The sequence below is a fragment of the Parambassis ranga genome, chromosome 16 (assembly GCF_900634625.1).
Source record: "Parambassis ranga chromosome 16, fParRan2.1, whole genome shotgun sequence".
NCBI lineage: Eukaryota > Metazoa > Chordata > Actinopteri > Ambassidae > Parambassis > Parambassis ranga.
In genome coordinates this window covers 6,253,101-6,270,428 of record NC_041036.1, presented here as the reverse complement: position 1 = coordinate 6,270,428, position 17,328 = coordinate 6,253,101, and the positions used below count along the sequence as shown (strand labels likewise).

The 17,328-nt window shown below is 43.5% G+C and overlaps 1 protein-coding gene across 3 annotated transcripts in view; it reads right to left on the bottom strand.

Moving 5' to 3' along the window:
* Positions 1 to 17,328, bottom strand: part of LOC114448308 (zinc finger protein 516-like) — a 38,837-nt gene that overhangs the window by 8,129 nt on the left and 13,380 nt on the right. For all 3 annotated transcript variants that reach the window (XM_028425199.1, XM_028425198.1, XM_028425200.1), the window contains exons 2-3: positions 6,452 to 8,500; positions 2,747 to 4,057 (exon numbers count right to left, since the gene is read on the bottom strand). In XM_028425199.1, the coding sequence (XP_028281000.1) occupies positions 2,747 to 4,057; positions 6,452 to 8,171 (3,031 nt within the window). In that variant the 5' untranslated portion in view covers positions 8,172 to 8,500. The remainder of the gene's footprint in view (positions 1 to 2,746; positions 4,058 to 6,451; positions 8,501 to 17,328) is intronic.

Below are 17,328 nucleotides of genomic sequence, written 5' to 3'. Positions count from 1 at the left end.
CATGTGAGGGCTGGACATCAGCATGGTATTATTGCAAGTAAGTAAAGTAAGAAGACATTTTCACAAGGCAGTGTTTGTAGAGATTGAATGAAGACAGACGTAAAGGTCAGTAATGGGCAGAAAGCGAGTGGGTGTACATAGAGCACAGAGTCCGGTTGGAGCGGTGGAGGTAGGTAGCATCAGTAGTGGACTCGCGCAGGCATCATTAGTATGTCTAATGTGTCATTATGAGCGGCTAGCTCCAGGGGCTGTACTGCAGCTGTCACACAGCATCATCTCAGAGGCTGACAGCCAGACACACACAGCACATACACACACCGCATAAATTACAGGCAATTAAAACGCCCCGGCTGTGATGTGCCTGCTCCGCTGCCCGTGTGTCACATGTCAGGTGTGTGTGTGTGTGCGTGTGTGTCGGCATGCGCATGTGTTTCAAGAGCCTTATAGTATGTGTGTGTTTGGTCCAATGAGGGAGGAGCATGAGGGACAAACTGGCTAACATTTACACACAGTAATGCAACAGCGCCGACATACAGTACATGCACAGATGAACTTCACATATAAATGACCTTTGATAGAACAAAAAAAGTAGTTGTGACTTAATGAATTCTGGTGTCCTTAAAGAGGTTGAAGACACTGAAGTTTCCTGCATGACTGCACATGTTTAGGCAATTCTTGAAACATGCTCGCTTTTGGACAAACTAAATTTGAGTACAAGTGTGAAAATACAGTCTCTTAAATTTAACTGAAGTCGCTCTGCTTGAGAAGAACTGATTATATTTTACACAAAAATCCTGATTAAATTAAAACCGCTTTACATTTACACTACTTCTAATTCCAATGCTATTACACATATCCTGCAAAAAGCCTAATTGCAAAACAAACTAAAAAAACTTAAGAATGGTTTTTATGCAACATAGATCTAAAATTATTTTTTTAGTAAGTAAAAACCCTGGCAAAAAAGAAAAAAACTTTTACCTCAGCACAGCTAATGAGATCTCTGAAACTATAATAAGGCAGTGTAAGAAAAAAATGCCACCAGGAAATTAATTGTTAAGGGACAAAAAGTCCAACAGTGTTTTGGTAAAGCAGAATAAATACTTAGAGGTTAAAAGAGCAGGCATTCAGCAAAAAGAAACCTGTTGTTGAATGATGAAGAAAGTGGTATTTTCTATGTAGGACATTCAGCATTCATAAACTAGATCACTACACAATGACTGCATGCCACTCATGTTTGCAATCTTTTTGGTTGTCAGTAGGAGCAATGTGAGGACAAGGCATTTAGATTCTTGTTGAATCTATTTAATGACATTCTGAACATTACAGGCGCACACACTCATACACACAGACACACACACACATATGCACTCCTCTGACCTCTCTTGTTGACAGATAACAGGCCCGAGGGTTTGGGGGTGGGGGCTTTCTACGCAATCCCCCAGCATGGACATGAACACCCAAAGCACTGGCATATACCTGGTCAGAGACCACTACACACAAACTTGTATGTTTGTGTGTCTGTGTGTATGCATGTGGATGAGGGGTGAAGGGTGGTGGGGGTGGGGGGGTTAGACACAGCAGGGATGGGGACGGGGAGGCGGAGGTGACAGAGAGTGTCTCTGGCAGCCCGACTGCTGGCCTCTGGATACTCTACTTCTACTCTGGGCCGCCAGCCCTTCTCACTGATGCACTAATGAAAGACAAGACAGAGCTGGACGGAAAACACAAGCAGACACACACATACACGTATTAACAGAGAGGAAAAGGGAGAAAGACTCAGTTGCTCAAAAAAGGTCACTTTATAGCATGTGACTCAAAGGGCTAAGGCAGATCGTGACGATATGCGCCTGGACGGGTGACAGCGATGTCATGCATCTGCTCTGGGGCTGTTGTCTTTGACCCCTGGCTCCATACAGCCCCACTTGACCTCAGAGACACAACTGAAAATGGGCAAATAATACGGATGTTCGGTAATGACCATTTCCAAAGCAGCTGGTGGGGTAATTATTCTGTCTCATCTCTCTCTTTGCCTCTTCTGTTCCCTCGCTCTCTGTTTTGCCTCCCTCCTCTCCTTTCGCATCTGTGCGAGCCTCTCGTCAGGCAGAGCCGTGACCTAAACAGTTTGTGACAGCTTTCTGGGAGAGTGGAGCTGGAGACTAGGCATGCCTCGCAGACCTGAGAGTAGCAAAGGTTCTCTCACGTCTTTCATGGTAAAAAAAAAATACATGCATGCACACACTCACACACCTTTTGCATCTAAAAACACAAGCACATATGGACACACGTGCTGCCCCGGATACAGCATTTTATCATTGCCAACGAATATGCAAGCACACTTGATTATCTTCATTATTAAAACCCTCATTGGAAACATGCAATATATGTGTCTGTCAATCACTTTGTGCCAGATGGTGAGTTAGAGAGAGAACAGTATCTCTATATATATATATACCTTATTCAATATGGTTCATGCATTAAATATGGATCTACGTGACTGCTGGTGTCTTTTTCCTCTTTTGCCTGTCAAGTACAATCAGCCCCACTTACAAAGGCTCCAAAACAAGTTACTCAGTCACTGGAAAACATTCGTCTACAAGGCCTGACATTTGGTATTTTCTCTAAAGCCAAGATCCTCCAGGCATTTTGTGTGTGAGCTGATGATGAGGGACTTTTTTGGACACAACAAAAAAACACAATTTTGAATTGCCCTAATTTTCACAAATGTAAATAAAAAATTGCTTCCTACCAGTGGGATCTAACAGGGCATTGGCGGCTCCCCAGCGGTGGTAGAGGGCAGCCAGTTCATGTGGACTGTAATTTTTTAGGAAGCCGAGTATGTCAGTTGGCATCTCCGGTGTCTCTCCAATTGGCTCCTGCTTCACATCTCCACAGGCTTCTGAGGGTAGTGAAGAAGAAGAGGAGGAGGACGAGGAGAAGGGGTTGGAAGTGTTCCCTGCTGCTGAACTATGGGTGATGGCGCTGGGCCTTGTCGCGTTAACCCGACCCTGGCTGTTAGAGTTGAGAAGCAGCTGATGAGGGGAGCCTCGAGCTCGGCTGTACTCAGAGAGGCCGTGTTTGCTGGACAGCATGAAGCCCAGACCCTCTTGAGGCATCATGAAGCGGTCAGCCATCCTGGAAGCCGTAGTGGCACTGGGGCTCAAGGCTGAGGAACGTGAGGGAGTACCAGTGTTCTTCTCCAAGGAGCTGGATGAGGAAAGCGAGCTTCCCCTAGGGTACATATCCACTTTTGGTCTGAAGCGAGACCGAATACTCTGGTCCTCTGTGTGTCTAATGCTGCTGCTACTGGTGCTGCTGCTGCTTGACCGGACAGGGACTTTCCCAGCTTGGTTGCCTGAGGTTGATGAGGAGCCCCTTGAGGAAGAGGAGCATGGTGTAGAGGATGATGATGATGGTGTGGCTGCTTGACTGGCTGGCCTGGCAGGCCGGCTTTTCTTTAGAACCTCACTGGAGGAGGTCGGAGGCCGCGTGCGTTGGATCCGCATCAGTGGAGGCAGAGGTTGGCACTCCTTACCATCCAGGACTGGTGGAGGTCCAGTGCGTCTTCTGAAGGATAACAAGCTGTCTCTAGAGCCCTTTAAGCTGTTTTTAAGAGCCCATTTTGGAGCCAGATTGGAACTACTGCTGCTGATGCGGTGAGCCACAGTCTGGTGCATCCAGAGCACCTCGGGGTAGCGGGTGGAGTGAGAACAGAAGGAGCACTTGTGGCTAGGGAGGCTTTTCCTGTCCAAGGTTGGGGAGGCCAAGTCCCTGGTGCCTTCAGCTCTCACACATAGATCCACAGGGATCAGACTGGGATCAAGTGGAGAGGATTGAGCTGAAAGGTAAGCAGGAGAAGAATTCTTCATTCCCTGAAGAAGAACCTTCTTCAGTTTGGGATAACCACTGGTTGCGGCTCTGTCTAAGCTGGAACTAGGGCTGGACACGGGACTCGGTCTATCATTGGAGGCAGCCGGGTGATGAACACGAACATGAGTCAAATAGGCATGGGACTCTGTGGCAACAAAGTCACACAAGCTGCAGATATAAGGCTTCTCATCTGTGGGGAAAACATAATAAATGTCAATGATTGCAGAGAACATCATTGAAAGTACAGTTTTATTTTCAAATTCACTGAGCCAAAATCATGTTTCATACTGATGTAGTGTTAGTAAACAACCACTAGGCTGCAGTATTGCTCAGTAATCCCTTATTCTCTCTTTACAATTGGACATAATCTAAAATAAAATAACAACTTCTGCTACAAGATACAAAAAAAAGTAATTTTATAATTACCAGCTTCAGTCGTGTAAAGGTTTAAGCAGAGAGGTCACTACAATAAGTGTTGGCTACAATATGGCCCACATGGTGCAAACAATTACACCATCAAAACCACACATCTAAATTGACCAGATAAAAATCTTTTATAAACTAGTTTGTTTACTATTATAGTCTTGCACAAATAATTGTATTTCAAATACATTTATACTGACACTATATTTTTCATGCCTCAGATGCAGTGTTTTATTTTTTCCACAAGGTGGCGTTTGTGTCCACTCTTTACAAGTGAATTTTCCTGTCATCCCTGGTAAACTTCACATCCCCTGCTGTCAAAATGTCAGCAGAAAGTTAAAATTATATACATGTAATTTAGATGTAAATGTTATTAGCAGTAAGATAACAGTGGACTTTTGACACAAAATGAAAGAATCGTGCATTTTAAGAGATGCTGAATGCAGTGCATGGTATACTCGCCTATACCCCTCCCATATTCCTAATAACACCAGAAACCTGCCATCTGTTTTCACTGGGCTTCCTGTTGGCAACACTAGCCAGCATTTACAGCCCAGAGAGTGCCAAGGTGAAGCCCAGGGGCTGGGAAGTTTGTCAGGCAGGGCGGCAAGACTGATGTGTTCTGTTTATCGGGCTTATACTTTTATTAACCATGTTACTGGCCAATCAAAGGCACTGCTCAATGGTAAGACAAATATTTTTGCTTTGAAAGCATCACTGCAGTTACACCAGACTTGTAAGAGGGGAAAGTAAAGAACAATAGCAGGTAAGTGAGGTAAACGGACATCAGGGAGCGTCCTCTGTGTCTCTCTCCCTATTTCACTGCATCCCAGTCTGTTGGGAGTTGACTCTATAAATAACTGATCCCTCAGACACCAGGTAGCCTGGCTGGTTCAATGGTAAGAAGAGAGGTTGTGTGACAGTGGAAGTGTCACAGGAGGTAACCTTACAGAAAAAAAAGTCAAAAGCGAAAGAGTCAATGGGAACATGGAAGACCAGTAACAAGATAATGGATGGGTGAACAGAAGCTTTTAAATCTTGACATGAGTATTATTTTTGCTAAATTCTACCAAGTAAATATGTAGTACTAGCTCCTAATTATAATTTCTGAACAGGACATTAGGATATCCGTGGTTTGGAGAGTGTGCAGGACTAAACACATCAATACTTCCACTCTAATAACTGCTTGTTATACGATAAACTGTATTGCGTTAAAGGAAATGTACAAACATATTTCATGGTTCAGACATTAAACAGAGAGCACAAAAACATACAGATAAGGGGGTGAGGGGAGTTTCCTGAGACAGGAAGACCTGAAATAGCACACAGCTTGATCAGGCATGAAGAAATGTTGCTGCTATTTTTGAATGTCTATGCTTAAAAAGGAGGAATGGAAACAATCACTACAGTTTTTGTTGTTCACAAATGCAAAATTGTAAAAAAGGAAACTCTGTGAAAGTAAACTTTAAGTGTTGCAGCTACACAGATCTATCCTTTTTTTTTCTTTTTTTTTTATTTGCTCTGCAGTGTTTATTGGTTGTGGAGGTGGAAAAATGATAGGCATTTCAAAAATGCCCTCTGCTCTACAGCCATACCACAGAAAGAAACAAAGTTCCATTCAAATGTTCATTGCTCTCATTTCTCTTTGATACATACTAATAGCACTGCTGTAAACAGTCTATCAACTAGCAATTAAAGTTTATTGGCCATATTTGATGGTATTTGTGAGCAGCACTCTTTTATAGAGTGATGCTGTAAGTTGGACATTTTGCCACATGGTGGCTCCAGTTCCTACTCTATAGAGATGGATGAGCAGTGGAACTGCATTTCATCAACAGATGTTTACTACAGAGTAACAGAGGCCTCGAGTGGGAGGCTTGAAATGAGCTACAGTCATTGCTGCCAATAAAACTCCTGCAGGGTGTTTCTGCAGTGACATTTTCCTGCTGTTTTATGCTAGAAAGTTGAGTCAGTACTTTTAAAGAAAAATAGAATACTGACTATAGACAGTAATGGTGGTGACTGAAACCTATTAACTATGAATTAACTATAAAGGACAGGTGGTCTTGTCAATAACAAGAAAAAAATGCTACAAGAACAAATTTGAAGAGAATGACAGGGGTTGTTGACTAACCCATAAGCTCTCCAGAATTTGACGTACCCATCTCTGATGCCTGGTCTCCGAGGGTGGAGGCTGGTGGAGAGTCTCCATATCCAGGGGTGCTGGGCCGGCTGGGGGAGCCTGACTCTGGTTCACTGGTGGACCCCATTCTTTCCTTGTCTCCGACAGAGGCCCTGCCTCCATCTTTTCTGTGGACCCGCTGGTGGACGATCATCTGTTGACGACTGCGGAACACCTTCCCGCACTCAAAGCACTCATTGAACTTGGAGGAGGCTTGTGACTGGGACGACCGCCGTCTGTCCTGACGAGATGAAGGCCGGTACTCTGAGTCGCTAAGGCTCTCTGGGGTCCGGTCCCCTGAAGAGGTGTGGCTTCCGAACCCGGAGCTGCTGCGCCTGCCTGAGCTGCGTTTCTCTTGACCTTGCAGGACATAACGGCTGCTCTCCTTCTCAAAAACGACGGCAGCTCCTGCGAGGGCCTCCTCCCCCATACTTCCTCCCCCATAGGAGGCCTTGCAACTAGGCTCCACTGGCTCCACAATCTTTCCTTTAGTTGCTAATTGCCAGGCCTGGTAGCTGCAAACTGGATCTAGCTCTGGGATTCTTTGACCCAGAATTGCTTTCTCGCTTTGCTCCTCTTCATCAGGTGCCTGTCCCTTAACAGGCTTTAGATTTAAGTAGTCAAGGAAACGTCTCTTAGCAGAAGGTGAGTCCTCATCATCACTAGGTCTGCAGTGGTTCTGGGTTTTCCTGCCATAGCTGAGACTGTGAACTTTATCATGGGCTCTGAGGCTCTCTTTGCTATGAAAGAGGTTCCCGCATTTGGAGCACATGTGATAGATGGATGTAACAGAGCTTGTAACAATATCAGGATCCTGGGCTACATTGTTGATGGTAGCCGGATGTTCAGCTGGCTCTGTTTTCGACCGGGACCTGGATTTGGTATTGTGTGTTTTCATATGAGATTTGAGAAACCAAGCTTCACGAAACCGTCTCCCACAAATGCGACAGCAGTGGTCCAGGATGCCTGCATGTTTCTTCATGTGCGACTTCAAAAACCAAGCCTGGGTGAAGACCTGGCCGCAGGTCTCACAAGGAAAGGTCCCATCACCATGTGGTTGGGTGATATCAGCTTCGGTTATTACCTCATCCTTAGCAATGCTGTCCTCATCAGCATCTGCTGTTATGTGGACCTTCTCAATGTGGCTAAGGAGCTGGTCTTCCCGCTGTGCCTCATAGCCACACAGGCGGCAACAGTAAGGCCTCTGATCGGTGACAGACTTTTCCCTTTTCATGTTTCTTGCAGGAACCCTCCGACGACTCTCCTCACCACTGTCGCCGTTGATCATCCGATTACAGGCTGAGGTGCTCTTAGTTGGACTCGTGCCCCCATCAAGACCCTCTGAAACCCTCATCTCCTCCTCCTCAGCCCCGCCCTCTTCATCGTCATTGGAGTGGTGGCTGGACAGTGTTCCCAGTTTGTGGCTGCGGATGTGGACTTTAAGGTTGCCCTTCTGCGATGCCCTGTGGTCACAGTAGGGACATTTGTATGGGCGTGCACCTGTGTGGCGTCTCATATGCTGGGACAAAGAGCTGAGGAAAGGGAAGCTGCGTCCACAGATGTTGCAGTCATAAGCCCCTGGGATTTTGTCATCCTCGCCTTCAATCTCATTTCCAGGATTGGCCTTGTCTCCAATCAGCTTCTCCTTCCGACTTTCTGCCTGGGTCTCCATTACTTCCACACTGTCTCTAGGATTCATGGCCTAAATGAAACTGTCTACCTAGCCTTTCACTGGTTTAATAACGCCTGAATCTACTGCTATCTGCAGCTGTACATCTAGGGTTGTCTGGTGTACTTTTGCTGGTCAGTTAAAATGCTATCTGCCTTTAATCATCCAGCTATCAAGCTGCTAACAGAGCAGCTGATTTAGCATAGTCCAGTTACAGGATGCCACACCATGTATCCATCTTCAAAAAGCCTATCACTGTCTTTGTGAAAGTATCTTTCAGTTTAGGGTCATCATTGTGGAATGGAGTTTTTTTTCTTCATCCTCAGTTTATGTGTATCACCAGCTCTGTATGGAATGGCCTGCACAACAAAAGAGAAAGAGGGGGCAGGGGGTGAAAAGACAAAAGCAATAGGTTAGAAAAGATACATCATTTTAAGACCATTTTCGCTACACTACTATAGACTGATTGAATGTGTCATAAAGTAGACCTCTTAAAACACATCTGGCACCTTGCTCACTTCATATGAATTTATGGTACAAAAAACCGTATTAGGTAACAAATGTCTATAAGCATCCTATTATCACATGTCTAGGCTAGTACATGTCAGTAGCGTGTGCATGCCAATCTGTGTCTATGTGCGTTCTGTGATTGTGCATGAGTCGTGCAGGGCTGGGGGGGGGGGCTCTGACGCCACAGCGGCTGACTCGACACTTTACACAATCAGGACGGTAGTCGAGGGGAGGTGGGGTTGGTGGGGCAGTGGTGTTCACATCAGCAAGATCAGCAGTGCCACCATATTCACTCCCCATACTGGCCTCACGCACCCACCTCAACTGACACTATCACATGACAGGGATCTTAAGTACACAACAGGAAGTGGCTCTTCAGACAGTTTGCTTTGCTCTATTTCTCAAACTAGAGTTGAATGGGGTCAGGCGGAGAGACAAACAGAAAGAGAAAGAGAGAATGTGATAAGAACAGGCAGACTTTAACTGTTTTCACTACTTTTCATATGAAGGATACTGCCATAATATGTACAAGCTTATTGTTATTTTGACCTGTAAATCTTGTCTGTCTGTTTACATTCAGTTGTACTGTCCTATAGATATGTTTATGTATTAGAAGTTTCCATCGTATGTTTCATTATTCACTGCTGAAAGGGCTCCACTCTTTTCTCTTTCTATTCTTTCCCACTTGTCAGTGCAATAAAACATCAATAAAAAAGACAGCTCTATTTATTAAAATGACACACCTTTAAGTATGAAATTAGACGTAACTCTCCAAATTCTGATCACAGAACTGTAAAGCATAAAAAGAGATTTCCGAGGAAAACCTGCCTGAAAGTGTGGACTACATGAAATGTGACTGACAACATTATTATAGGCTATTACATAAAGTGTCAGGGCCCATAAGCTGAGTTACTGCCAGGCTCTAATTATAAGTGGATAATTGATCATAATCATGAGAGGATAAGGTGGTTGGAGGAGGGAAGTTAGCACAAGAACAATCATATGTCTTAAACTCTTGCATTGAAAATGACTACCCTGCGCCAGAGCCACATATCTATCTGGAATGATTTATGCTATTGAAATCAACCTCAATGGCTGCTGGTGAACAAGTGCTGTTCCAGCAAGAAGTGCAGCTGCAGCTGACATTATGTTGAAACTAAGTACAATATATTATCATATTTATCAGGCCTAAAGCTCCTACTGTAATACAATCAATGCTGATCTAAATAGGGACAGGCTAACCACGTTTGCTTGCATCCTGTGTGTGTGTCATGATTTTCTCTTTTCTGTGAAAGGGGCTTTAGATGACATCCCACCTGCTACACACATTTGTCATTGTAAGCAGGTCAATGTTAACCTAGAAGCAGCACTGGACCTAAGCATGTCTCACAGAGCCACTAGGAATGTTGTTGACTTGGTCTGATAGTATTAGAATTCCCATTACATGTATTATGTTTCATCTAACTTTCAGTTTTGATTGTTTTAACAAGTGACATCATGAGGGAGCAGAGAGAATCAATAAAAGAACAATCTGCCACAACTAATGTGAACTTCATTATTCAACACTTAACACAACAATCAGGTGATGACAGACAAAACAAAAGCCATCCAACCACATCCACATTCATCTGTAGTATTTTTTTCCCTCCATCTGCTCCATCTGCTGTCCGTCTTTACATCCTAATGTTACTCATTAATACTTAGTAGTTTCTTCCAGTTCTGGTGCCACAAACAGAGGATAATGATCTTATTTCCTATTAAATGGCCTTGCTGAGTGGGGGTCAGTTAGGGCTGGGGAGGGGTCGAGACTGTTCAACAGTAAGCCTGCCATCCACCAGACAGTCACATGTGCAAATTGAAATGTAATGAGATTAACCAGCAGAAGGGAAACAATGCAGGCTCCTCGCCATTTAGGCTAAAGAGAAAAAAAAATGACAAATTGGCTTAAGTAGGGAAAAACTGTCCAGGAGAGAAAATTACCAATCATCAAAAAAGAGAGGTGGCTTCAAAGCGCCATTAACATGTAACACAACACAATAAATGGATACAGTGTCTTTCTTCAAGCTAGCGGGACCAGTCCACTTTGTAACCCTTGACTGAAATTGACATCCTTCAGATAATTAACCTTACAGAGAGAGAATGAATAGGAGTAGAGGAAGCTTGGAGCTTGGGCTAGTGTTTTATTTTTAGTGTTTAAAAGCTGAATTTTTATTGAAACATTTCACATCTGCCTTGACCTCTCATGAGTACTATATATGATCTGCATAACCCCAGTTTGAAACCCATCTGATATCAAGTGATGCCAATAATGGACACTCAAGCTGCCCTACTGTGAGTCACTATGAGTGAAAGGAGGCCTACACTCAGCTGATAATGACTGTCGTGTCAAATAAAAACAAACAGCTCCTTTTCCCCCGGTCCTCCGCTCTTCTGCTCTTTGGACTCTGAACCCATCACAGCTGAGGACCAGCAAGAGGAGAGGAGGAAATCCGCTCTTATTTTCCCACCCATATGCAACCTTTACAGAGCAGCACGGTTATTTCTGTTTCTAAGATTCCTGAGGTCCACATCTGGAGTGAATCTGGAGACAAACAGCCAAGCCGTGCGCACAGGCCAGCAGAAAAGCTGTTTACAGATGTCAAGGATCTGTTTTGTATTTGTTTTCACACAGTAGTGCTGTTAGGTAGCCAGGCATTGAAACTAAGCTTAAGGCAGAAAAATGCAACTACTGTGATACCACAACAATCAGAATTAAAATGGGTAAGGTAAGGTAAACAGACTATGCCAGCTTAACAGATTTCTTAACAACTCCATCTAGAGGCCTGAGAGTCTGCTTACAGCCATTTGATGCAAATTCACATTTAGTTAAGAAATTTGGACTACAGCTGAGGGCTTGTTAACAAAGACAAGGGAATCAGCCTCACTGTCATCTAGCCAGGAAACACCTTCATCTTCGCAATCATATCAGAAGCAGCCATGACACAAATCTCCTGCACCCAAGGGTGCAGGCATTGGCTTTCATATCACACTGGCTCACTCACACTGTCACCTTATCAGGGGTAATGACTGTAGGTCGTCTCTTGTGGGACATCCTTCAGCCATGATGGGATCTTTTTTTTTTTTTATTTCTCCCACAGAGAGACAAGTATTTGAGGTTACAAATGAAAAAAAAACACACAGCAGCAGGCAAAAATAAAGAGTGGACCTTCTGTCTGAAATGAACACACACTTGCATACATGCAGGGGAACTGAAGAATCAAGAAGCAAACACAGAGGGGGCTTTTAATGTTGTCCACACACATCTTTTGAAAGTCTATGTACGCACAGTGTGGGCTTTTAACACTGTTTCATACAGGCAGCATTGAAAGCTTAACAGCCCATACAGAGCGGTGCTCACACACACAGACACACACACTTATACACATGCATTGCCTTATGAAGCATAACATACATAGAGCACTTTACAAAAATCCTTGTTATCCTCTGTATAGTTGTTCATAAAGTGGAGACATTCAGTGCTCAGACTGGGACAGAAAGGATGGTATGGAGTCTTATACACATACACACACACACACACACACACACACACAAACACGCACAGTGCAGAGCCGCAGAGCCAGTGTATTCTCAGACCAATCAATAATCCATTATGAACAAACTGCTCTTCACCTCCCACCCCGCTCTAAACCGGCAGACAAAGAGGTCTGCTGTACGCTCCACGATGGAGTGAGAGAGAAAAGCAAAGCACAGCTGGATACACACACACACACACATACAGGTTGTTCACAAAACACATTCTGGAGAATTAAGATGCTTTTAGGGTGACAAATGTGTCAGCTATGGAACAAAACCTTTTTACAAACTTTGTGGTTGACAGACACGGTTCTGCCTCAGCTGCCGTTAAGTACTGTTGAGTCACTTACATTCCATATATCAAAACTTCTGTCTGCAGCTGTGAGTAGAAAACATGTAAAATGCATGTACATTATATGTAAAGGTCAAATGTACAACCTTCGAACCTTTGCATTACCACATCTGGCTACACAATTCTAATAAAAGTATTCACATAAGGCTAGATGTATGTGATCTTTTCTAGTCCGGTTTTTTGATTCAAAATCATGTCCACTTACACATTTGACAGTTAAGATTGAAGTTTGACTCATGACTTTATTTAAGTACACTTGTTTGATTGATTTCACTCCTTCCTAGTTTGTCTCCAAATGTTCTCCCACATAGGTCTAATCCAGAAGTAGATCTTTGACTAGTATTTGGTCCAGTTTAGTGTGAGACGAGTAATATTATTGTTTCCTTTTAGTTCCTGCTCTGTCAGAGCAGGTCATTCTCATAAGCAGAAAGAGCAGTGGGGGGCTTTGTGGCATTGTTGGGGTCTCCAATTCCCATCCTATCCATGGTTCCATCCCTGTCCCCCCCTCCAACCCTTAAACCCAGCCAGAACAATAGAGGGGGGTCCACGCTGTCTGTTCCTTCTCAAACTGCACCCCCACTTTCTGATAAATAGGCTAAGAGGGGGATCCTGCCTGCCTACTCTATTTGCGTGAGAAGGGCCTTTGGATGGAAAAGAGTCTACTGGGTCTCTGTTCATGTGTGTGTGTGTGTGTGTCTAGGAAGTGGCAGGTGTTTGGGTCAATACTGTCATGTTACATTTTGGTAACCCGCCCATGCTAGTGGGATTACTGGACGGGTCAGGAGGAGAAGGGGGTCTCAGCCAGACGTAGAGTAGATCAACAATACAGACTATAGTAAATGTTTAGATACAGTTTAGACTAATTGGTTTTCAATATCATTAGATCTGTACACCATGTGACATCTGTTAAATAAAAACTAGGCCAAATTAGTCTGGGTGACAGATTTAGGATTTTTTTTCTATATTTTGATGCTTTATTTAAACTTATCAGCATGGAGTCATACCTGCTGCTATAATTTAGCATTTAAAGCCAACAAGCGCTGCCTGCTCTCAGGGGCCCAACCAGCTTCCTTTGGGATTCACTGTGTGTTTGCGCATGTGTGTGTGTGTGTGTGTGTGCATGCCTCCCTCCCCCCCTCCTTCTCAAACTCTGCCTGTTTTTCTCACACCGCTCGTTAACCCCTGGGTGCTCCTGCCCATAGAGCCCCCACCTCTCTCCTGAACCACAGCAGCATTCCTCACACACACACACACACAGATACAGACACTGAGATCTACTGTCAGCATACAACACAGACTAAACTATCATTACACTGATCTAAAGTACCACAAACACCAACAGTAGACAGGCGCAGTAGAGAATTTAGTGTGTTTACTGCATAGTCTTGCGCAGGATTGACGCTTTTAATCGCTTGTTCCCAAACCACACTTTAACCCTGACTTCAACCTCAATCTAACCACAAACCCTAAATCCAAATCTTAATCCTGAACTATTGAAGTGGATGTAAGGATGATCAAAATGTGCTTATGTAACAGGATCTTTTTGATTTAAGAACAGACCTGCTCCTTAAACATGTTATTTTAAAAAGGTGATCAAACATAAGATGTTTCATTGTTTTCTGTTTACATCTGTGCAAATACCTGCAGAACCAGTTCTTTATCTGTGCTTTCTGTCACAATGAAATTGAATACAATATGGGCCGGAACAAAATGGAGCAGAAACAGACCAGCAGCCGAGGTGTAAGCTACAACTACAAGTTGTTGGTGTAATAGCGGCACTACACTTGTTGGTAATAGTGTTTGATTTAAATCTAAATTGAAACTCCTCTGTCTCTGCTCTCCTCACTCCCCCACTGTCCACTCTTCTCACATCTCCCCTTCCCTTCTTTCCCCACCCACACCCCCCCCCCCCTCGATCTGTCTGCAGTCCTGAACAACCTCTGCAGTCACTCTAAAGTGTAATTAGACCAGTGACCTCAAAGTTGGCCACCAGTCTTTCACACTGTCACACATTCTGATATGACCGTTTTATTTTGTTGTCCACTGAGGCAAGATGGCCCAGTGGATTGCAAGTTTATACACACATCCATCACTCACATAAGCACCAAAGTAACCATAAAGCTCTTCACGTGTTCATCTTTGGTCTATGTCAGTAGCAACATGAGGGCATGAAATTATTAAAAGTTAAAAGTTTCATTATGCTCACAAAATGAACATTAATAAGACATTTCACACAGCACGGCCGATGTCAGCATCCCACATTTAGTGTACCAACTGACTTTAAGGAACAAATAAGCAGAATTTCCACTTTTGCAGAATATTAAATGGCATCGCTTTACAGGAAACTGACTTGTCAGTTTCCCCAAGAACGCTGATACTAAAATCACCTTCACAGTATTTTTAGATTTGAAACTGAGCTTCAGAGTGTTATCTCTAATGCAAGTTACTGGCTATTCATCACAGTATTCAAAATGTGTTAGCATGCAAGTTGTCAGGTCAAAGTCCTGCTAGAGAACCAAACACTATTTTGCTGTCACCTCAGTCCTTAACTGGCCATGACTGTGTGCTTTGAGGAACAGAAGACATGTTACGCTGACACTCTCACAGCCTCTGTGAATGCGGCATATCTCTTAAAATCCTCTTTGCCTACTCATTTACTTGGTTACCTGCTCTGTGCCTTGTTTTCAAACCTGCCTCTACCTAGAGGCAAAATCACATCCTGTAAGAGCAGATATGAGAACATAGCAGGGCAACAGATCTGCTTTTGAGTCTTTCTTGCCCCCTGCACACACACACAGTTATACACACACACACACACACACTTTGGCAAGCAGGATGGGAGGGTTTCCACAGAAATCTCCTGATGGCTCTACTACAGAAAGACTGTGTGGGCTCAAACAGGCAGTTGTTGTTTGCATGGTGTTCACAAACTGATACACACACATTATAAAGAAAAATAACTCCAAACAAAGTAACCTGTGGGGAAAATCCAATTTCATCCTTTAAAAAAATGTTTATTGTGTACATCATAGATTGAATATTGGACAGCCTTTGTGTGTGTGCATATGTGCGAAAACATGTGTGATGCTTCAGAAAATAAAAAGACATTTTGGCTGCAGAACACACGGTATTCTCCGCCCGTGTCTCTACTGACTCGCTGTTAAAGACTTAGTAGAAGTAGAGGTACTTCTAAGTAAACTCCCACACACACAATCATTGCTATCATGCTTACAGGTAGCATACGATCTGGCAATTATAATGGTGGGCAAAACACATGATTTAGCTTATGACACTAATGGCATTGTGCACAATGTTACAGTAAAACTATGCTGTTTTTGTAGTAATAACTTTGTCCCACTACTTGCAATAGATGATTATTTTGAAAAAAAAATATGCATGGTGGTCAATGGTTATCAAGTATGTGTCCGGTCCCAGCACTTGAAGATGCGTCCATCTTGACAGTTGCACCTAAGTGAAAGGACTGGACCAAGGCAAACTGTTTGCCCTTTTATATTAGCCTTTATGCTAAGCTAAGCTGTCCCATGCAGAGATGAGAAAGGTTTGAATTTTTGTCTATTTCCTGGCATTGAGGTAAATATAGTTTGAAAAATATAACATCCAATAGTGTGCCGTTAAAATCCTTTTTGTCCAACAAACCCCAGTGGGATTATTATAGTGGGAATATGAAAGTGATACCACTGGAAACAAAAAAAAATATGACTGAGGTTCACAAAGGTTACCACAGTCTCATTATTGACCATCATGAGTCCCTGAAGGAATATTATAGGAGTGCTTTTGTTTGTGTGTGTCGTCAAGCTTGTGTGTGTGTACTGCAACATCTGCCCAGGAATTCATAGCCAAAAATAATAAAAAAAGAAGCACCACACAGGAACTGGGGCTGCTAGATGAGAATAACAACCGTTGTTAGCCTTCTATTTAGGACAAAGAGTTTTTCACTGGAGCTACATGACACATTTCTCTCATACGCAGCCTGACAGGCATTACTGTGAGAGAGAGAGAGCTTATGGCTAGGTGGTCATGATGGATGGCTGTATAAAAAGAACTGGAGATCCCATCTGGGTCACGTCTTATCAGGCTGACTGATTCCCATTGATGAAATCATGCCGGCTTGTTAACCTGCCCAGTGGAAAAAAACCCTAAACCAATGCTGAGGAAAACAAGGCAGCATATAAGAGAAGAAGGAGGCAGAGAGATGCATGTCAAGGAGAGTAGAAATGGCAGAGCAAATAATGAGAGGGAGGGCAGCAGAGGGACGATAAGTGGTAAATAGTGATGTAAAGTCACGGCAGGAGATGGATTGGGATAATAAGAGCTGACTGAGAGGGAGAGAGAGAGGGAGATGAGGAGACAGAGCTCAAGAAAAAAGACAGAAATGCAGGCTGTGAGCCGCAGAAAAACGCACACTGACTTTCCAGGAATTTGGATTATTGATCACACTGATGAGAAGATGGCTATGAACAAAAATGACTTTATGTTTAGTTGGACTTTTTTTAATATTCTTTAAGGAAGCAAAAAACACAAAGGCAGACTTCACAGCTTGTTGTGACAGATATTATTTTCTTTGCAGTGTAACCACAGCTCAGGAAATTGGACAGGATCCACTCTCAACACTCATCCAATAGTCCTACAGAGACAATCTGCTAGCACAGTTACACTCTAACACCCCCCTCTCCAATCAAGACTAGCACAAATGTGGATGTGCATGCAGTAAGGTGTTTGTCAGGTTTTTTA